Source organism: Pterocles gutturalis, unplaced genomic scaffold (genome assembly GCF_000699245.1).
Source record: "Pterocles gutturalis isolate BGI_N339 unplaced genomic scaffold, ASM69924v1 scaffold17167, whole genome shotgun sequence".
In the NCBI taxonomy this organism is placed as follows: Eukaryota; Metazoa; Chordata; class Aves; order Pterocliformes; family Pteroclidae; genus Pterocles; species Pterocles gutturalis.
In genome coordinates this window covers 7,401-15,041 of record NW_010108244.1, presented here as the reverse complement: position 1 = coordinate 15,041, position 7,641 = coordinate 7,401, and the positions used below count along the sequence as shown (strand labels likewise).

The window sequence follows — 7,641 nt, the reverse complement described above, 5'->3', positions numbered from 1 at the left end:
ATTTTTTTCTTCCTAGCTGTTATGAAGAAAGTGAACTCTGTCTCAGCTGAAATGAGGACAGTCAGTCATGTCAGTCCTCCACCAAGGAGTTGGCAGAGGACTTGGATTTTGCCTGTCTGGAACAGACAAAGTGCTTTTCTGGTTTTGAGCCTCATTTCTGTGAGAAATGTCTTTGACTCAATGATTGTCCTATAGGATGGGATTTTTTTGTTTGTTTGTTTTGTTTTGTTTTGTTTTGTTTTTTTTCTGAGGGATTTTGCTTCTGAATGACTGTGAAAGAGAAAATCATCCTGGAAGGATCTAACTTGGTGTCTCCTGGCTGGTAGTGCCTGCTCCGTGAGGAGTGGTTTCTCCAGCATCCATCATTGCTGTATTCCAGTAAGATGGCTGCAGATTCCACCAGTACTACGTCATCTTGGAATGGTCTTCTCAGTTATGCAAATACTCAAAATCTCACCACAGTTACGTTGATTCTTCATTTTCAGTCTCCTTTTCAAAAGCTTTTAGGGAGTGACTGTAGTGGCCAAGCACTGTATGAAAACAAACCAACCAACTTGTTTTTTACCTTTTCATCATTATTTATATTTAATATAATTAAGCTGATTTTTTTTCCCATTGTCTACCTTTCTATGGCACAACAGAAGAGAGGATGCGGGCTGGCCTTCCAAGGAACCCTGATGTAAAAATGTGTGTTTACAAATGAGTCAGCTTTGCTTCACTCAAACGTCTATCCCTTCTCTTTCATGGTTCAGTAGGTCTGTACATACCATCGTTCATTGCTTGGCAATTCTTGTTCAGCTAAAATGATACCTTTTGGTCAACGGACATTTTGCAAATCCCTGCTTTATTTTTGTCTGTATTCATACTATGATCTCGTCCTTTCTCATCAGCGGGTTTCAAAGCTCTCTCTCAAAAGAGGAGCAGCATTATCCACTGCGGCTCTGTGTATGGGGGAAGAAGGTTTCTTACTGGTGGCAGAGGGGCCAAAACCACCCACTTTTCATGAGCTTCAGGACCAGGATTCCTGAGCCCATCACTTCAAGGTGAGCTCCTCTTTGCACCTAATCCAGCAAACCTGCTCAGGGCACAACTTTCAGCTCAGTTGCTCACCCAGCAAACACATTGAGTAGCTGTGAGTATTACTGGTAGGACTAGAAGAGGTTATTTGGGCAGAGAAACAAGGACAATGTTCACGCGGTGGGAGCTCTGGCTGCACTGGGCACACTCTGCACCAAAGGCACAAAGCTGAGCAGTGATGTGAAGCATCTTTACGCTCACTCCATTTATGGCAACACTGCATGGCCGCTGGGTGCGGCCCGTTAATTCCACACATGAGCAGATTGGGTGTCCTCCCCCACCACTGCAGTGTGCCTAGAGCTAGACCAGCCTGGACTGCTTGTAGCCCTGGCCCTCTCTTATCTCATGGTTGTCAAGAGCCTGTAGCTTGCATTTTACTGGCTGAGCATCAGTTTTGCTGGGCCAGCGCAGGCAGCCCTTCCCCTGGGCTGGCCAGCAAGGTTTCTCCAAAGGACCTGTTTGTTCGTGCTGACTAGAAGGTTTACAGAGTAGGACCAAGAAAAAAATAATGGCTTCCAGGTTAGTCTGTGCACTTGACAGACAAATAGCTCAGCAGTTCACAGTGCCTTCGCCATCGTCTGTGAGGACAATGCGCCGAACCAGCTTGGGGGTGACATGTTGTTAGGTTCAGTGGGACTTTGCAGCACCTGACATTTGCAATTTATCTTCCTCTTCCCTTTCAAAATAGGTAATGGGTGGCTTGACCCACCCCTTGCAGCAATTTTTCTCCACTGATTTACTCAGTGACTTGGAGCGTTTTGAGTAGTAAGAATTTTTAGTCTTTTTCTTGGGAAGGATGTCACTTTCTTACCGTAAGTGATGTCTTCCACAGCTGTTCTCATTATCTGCATTAATGCAATTTGTTGCTTGTCAGCCTCAGCAAACTGGTAATGGTAATGCATTTCCAGAATTAATGATGATGGATGTGTGTGTGTGTGAGTATTTAAGTGTGCTGCTTTTTATTGTCAGTCTTGTATCATGAGAGAGGTCGCATGGAGGTGAGCTTCCACTGATGTTTCTTATTTAGGGTGATGAGGACAACGGCACTGCAATATTTTTCCATTTCTTTTCCAGCCCTTTCCTGATGCATCTCAATGTCTTGTCTGCTCTTGGCAGCCGTGCCTGGATCCTGAGCAGGCAATTTGTTATTGACAGACTAAGAAAGATAAAAGTCTTTCTGCTGAGTGGTTGTTGTCCAGCAAAAAGACCCACCAGAAGTATCTTTCAATATGTATTTTTCAACTTTTTCTGCTACTGCATTACTGATTTTTGCCTCTTTTTAAATTATTTTTGTGACAAAATCTGATTATTGTTGTGTGAGTTTCCTTCCTGTTCCAGATCTCTGATTAATATCACGTAGATCTGTCAGCGGCTACTGGGGCATCACTCTCTTCACATTTTGCTGTTATCAAATGCTGGGATTCTTTGTGTGGTTTCTGAGTTATGACTTCTACACAATCTCTGTTTTTACTGTCTTTTGTTTGCCAGATATGGCTCCAGTGAATGAAAATTGAGTCCTGGGGTTAAGTATTTTTTGGAACAAAGAACATTCACTTTAAAAGATACACTTTTAACCAAGATGCTTCAAATTTATTCACACATGCTGGAAAATAAGTTTTTAAAAATACTTTTATTCAAATAAGTAAAACATTTGCTATGATAATTAAAATACAGATTTGTTTTCCTGAATTACAGTGATAAAGTAATTCAAAATGTCTATATAGACACCTACACATAGGCAGATGTGGCAGCTTGGATACCTAAGAGAAAATGTGTCTATAACACAATATAATGCATTTGCTTTGCATCTTTGTGCACATAAAGAATATATTTTGTGTCCTTTTTCTTAATGACAGAGGGTGTAGCCTCTCCGACATGAAACATTTCACAGTCACAGGTACTGTTAATGGCTTGCTAAGAGTCACAGCGAACAAGTCCTACACAAATCAACTGTAGAATTAAAAAAAATAATATAGTAATAACCATCCTTCTTGAATAAATGAATATATTTTCCAAATACACGCACTGATGACAAGCAGCTGTCTCTCCTCTGCTCCTCCATGCCCCTGCATCTAGGGACATCTAGGACACCTTCTGTCATAATATTCAGAAAATATAGAGGCAGAAATCAAAGCTGAAGTAAGGAATTATCTGGCACTAGCTTATTGTTACATGCATGTGCATTTGCTGAGCTTTTCGGAGTTCCTGCTCTTGTCGGTTTGCTCGCTGGTGAGTTCCGTGGTTGGTCTGAAATGCTTTACAGGGCGTCTTGATCCCCCGTGGATTGTGTGTGGAACGAATTGGTAGATTCGGTGTGGTATGTGATGTGAGCCCCACACCACTGGCAGATATCTCCAGGTAAGTGCCAGTTCTTAAAGAGCATCTTCAGGTACTTCTTGAATTTTTCCCCCATGAAGAAGTAGATGACAGGGTTGAGGCAACAGTGAAAAAGGCCGAGGATTTCCGTCACCTGGAAAGCATAGTCCAGATTCCTGCTCACTTGGCAGTCGCGAAGGACTCCAATCATTTCCAGCAGTTGTAAGAAAATGACAATGTTGTAAGGGGTCCAAAAGAAGAAAAACACGATCATGACAGCAAAGATCATCTTCACAGCCTTGTTCTTTTTCTCATTCCTACTGTGAACTAATGTTTTAATGATCATGGAGTAGCAAAACATCATAACTATAAGAGGGATTAGGAGCCCTAAAATGTTGATTTCCAAAGTGGAAAAAAGTTTCCATGTTGTGAAATTGCCTCGATATATTGGCTTGCAGGTTGTATGGTTATGTTCATCAAAAGATTCTCTAAATACAAGTTCTGGAACTGAGGCTGAAAAAGCTACTAGCCATACAACGAGGCTAGTAATCAAGCCGTGGAAGGCAGTCCTGGCTTTCAAGGAAAACACCACACGAACGATTGCCAGGTATCTGTCTATGCTCATCAGCATAATAAAAAAGATCCCACTGTAAAACCCAACCACATAGATCCATGAAATGATTTTACACCAGGGAGTTCCAAAAACCCATTGGTCTATTGTGAAATAAGACCAGAACGGCAAGGAGAAAACAAAGAGCAAATCAGAGATAGCAAGGTTGAGGAGGTACACATCAGTCATGCTCTTCAGCCTCTTGTACTTGAAGAGGACCACGATGACCAGGATATTGCCCATGAGCCCCACCAGGAACACGAGGGTGTACAGGACAGGGAGGAAGGAGGCTGCGAACCTCTTGACGCTTTCTTTGCTGCATGGCTTGGGAGCATCATTATAATTTTCATAGTAGTAATAAAAGTTTGAAGTTTCAACTTCAAAGGACTCTGTACTTGAAGAACTCATGGTTTTTCTCCCAGTTCCTGACAAGGAAAGAATATAAAAATGTCAGTGCCTTTCGGTGCATGAAGGGCGTGTGGATCCCCCATGAGCCCGAATCACGAGCAGTGACTAGCTTGCAGCTCCAGTGCACTTATCACAGGCTCTCAAACACAATTTAAGCATTACGGGATGCATATGCATGCTTCCAAAATGTCCTGTCCTTAACATGTGTGTGCTGAGTCCTTGCAGCACTGTGTAACTTAGATGTCGAGCACGCAGAACGCTGTTCATTTGGCAGAGAGGAAATAGGATCAAAAGATGTGGACCACAGGTATCAAATCAGAGGGGGATAAATCCTGCATGGAATAAAGTAAAAAGTGAAGCCACTATTCATGGCAATTCAGAATTTCACCCACCTTTCCAGCCAGGCAAGGGAGACAGTAATAACAATGCACCTTTTAATGAAATCATGCTTACTGAAAGCTGACGTGAGTTTTCAGAAAGTGCTCTTTTCAGTGGCTAAATGAGTAACAGAAATTTTTAATTTTTGTCTGTATGTTCTTTTCTAATAGGCAGAGACAGAGTTTTTAAGTAGTGTTACTTTGAGTTAAGTAACTTGGACACAGTACAAATATATTGCCGATGTATTACGGTTTGTGTTATTCACATCCCAGCAAGTGTCATTTTTTAGCCTAACGTGCCAGAGTTATGTCCTGAGTTATGTCCTTCCCCTTTCTCTTTATTTTTATGAATGGAAAGCAGAAGAAAAGTGAATATCATTTGTCTTTATTTGTCTTTGTATGGTGCTGCCACATAACAACAAACATTGACGATCGTTATCCTGACCCCTGCTGTGTGCAGTCCCAGGTGGGACACCTCTCCAGCCAACAGTTCTGTTCTGATACACACAGAGAGGAATTTAATCTGAATTATAAACGACAGGGACAAAACTGTTTGACACCAATGGTCTAGAGATTACAGCTTTGCAACAACCACACCTAGACATACCTGAATCTAATCTAGGTTCAGCACAATATGCTGAAATATTTAAAGCTGAAAACATATGGCCACATAACACAGATACACCCACTTCTGATGGTGCAGGAGTTCTTTAAAAAATTAATTAAAAAATGTAATTTAAAAAATTAATTTAAAAATTACCTGAGCAGCAACAAAAGGTAGATGAAAAAGTGTTACAGTCATACACACAATGAGCATTCACGATACACTCAGCAACTGCATTTTGTGAATTTTACCTTTTCTCCTTCTCTCTTCTCAGATGATGTGAAGAAGCTTCTCAGCTCTACGGGTGCAGAGTCTCTTGCTGCTCATCAGGTAGCTGTCCAGGAGGTGCTGCCGACACAGCAATATCCAGCAGCTGCAAAAAGCAGATGTCACTAGGTAGCTACGTCTCTGAACGGAAACTTCATACTTCCTTACAGATTGTATCACGAATGCTTCTTTCCTCAATGCTCACCAGAGATGGTCCCTTAAACTCAGAAATAAAATTAAACACATAACGGGTAAGGAAATGGAAAGTTTCCACTGACAGCCTGATTACTGAGTTAAAGCAGCTTCATCTCACCCACTAATCATTAAAAGGAGATGTCACTAAGCAGCTGTCATTCAGCAGAAAGGTTGTTCGTTCTTATGGGTGGTAAAATGCATCTTGATCTCAGAAAAAAATAATCAAAGGATCACCTGTAGTGATTGGAGAGGAGGAAGGCACTGGGTGGGCGTGTGGGAGGTGTGTTTCTAGTCCCTTTCTACCAGGTAGCTAATTTTGCAAGTTATGCTATAGAATTGTAGAAGAAAAGAGCCATATAGATTTAGCGTAGGGAAGGCTCCTTTTATTCATTGTTGTTTGATCTCCCCAACTCCTAATTCTCTTGCTAAGAAAAGAAACAGAGGCACAGTAATTCATGCTGCCTTTTTGCTTGATGTCTCCCGTGGTGGGTTTTTATAGACAACAAGTCTACCTCCTACCACTGACCTGGCACCAATGGTCACAGTGGTCAAAATATCAAATACAATGTTGGATGCGCGCGCATGTCTGCAGTGTGAGGGCAGAGGATGTGGAGGTTTACTGTGGTTTTTTGTCACAGCAGGAAGCTCGGCAGCTTCTATTAATTTCTCCTGAGAGTGCGGTGGGCCCTATCTGTCTTTTGGGGGATCCTGGGACGGGAGAAGAGAGCGCAGAGGATATGTGCTGGTCAGATGGGGTGGTTTTGAGTCCTGCCAGCTGTGCTAGCAGCTGGTGAGCACTGCTCTCTTCTATGTCCCCAAAGAGGCCAAACCAAGCAGAAGTAAAAACTGTTTCTCAACAGAAGAAATGCTGCTTGCTTGTTATCAGGAGAAACCGCAGAGTCACATTCAGAAGCAGAAACAAGAAAGCTACAGGAGGTGGTTGGGGGAGGTAGGGAGAATCATAGATCTCAGTCCAGGAGAAGTGGTGGGTCTTCCAGGTTGACCTCCTGGATTATTCCAGACACCAGTATAGCTCTTCTTTCAGTCATGCTATTTGCTGCTAAACATTGCAAAAATCAGTATTTTGATTGATGGTGTGGGTCAGCGCAGGATCTGGGCAGCCGAAGTCCCAGCTGGCCAGACGATTGCCTTTCTCAACAAACTGTCCTCTCCATCAGGCAACCAACCCCTTCTTGTGTGGTCAGGCCCTGTGCAGTTGTTCTTTTGCAATTCAAGTGAATTGGAATCCCAGTTTGCACATCTGTACTTCCAATCTTGGCTTGTTAGCGAAGAGTTTGTGCCACCTATTCACTGTGCAGTTGTCATCCTCATAATTTTTAATTTATTCCTGCAGGAATCTGACAGAGGGCTAAAAAGGGAAAGGGAATTATTTCCTAGTTTTAGAGACAACCACTGTTGTCCCAGGTGATTCACTCATAATTTACCTCAGTCTTTTTGAACGTATGAACTCCCTTTGTCTAAGACGGCTGCTTGCACTAAGAAGCAAAAGATTTAAGCCCAAAATGTGTTTTCTTTGCTCAACACTATTAAGTTGCAGTTCCCCACATCTTTTTGTTCCTTCAGTAGTCCAGTCCTATGCATTCTGCTGGTTTGGTCCACTGGAATTCTGTGGATGGTCTTGGCTGTTGTTTTCCTCAGCCTAATTTGCTTTCTTTCCATGTGCTGTGTTTGCAAACCTGCTATATTCAGAACTCCTCACAAAAAAAAAGAACTGAAACTTCAAACCTCAAAATATGACAGAAGCAAATATTTTGTATCCTGAATTT

The 7,641-nt window shown here is 42.3% G+C and overlaps 1 protein-coding gene across 1 annotated transcript; it reads right to left on the bottom strand.

Moving 5' to 3' along the window:
• Positions 1 to 3,334: 3,334 nt before the first annotated feature.
• On the bottom strand, positions 3,335 to 4,411 carry CCR4 (chemokine (C-C motif) receptor 4). Its single transcript, XM_010072572.1, has one exon. The coding sequence runs from the start codon at positions 4,409 to 4,411 to the stop codon at positions 3,335 to 3,337; it is 1,077 nt and encodes a 358-aa protein (XP_010070874.1).
• Between the last annotated feature and the right edge of the window lie 3,230 nt (positions 4,412 to 7,641).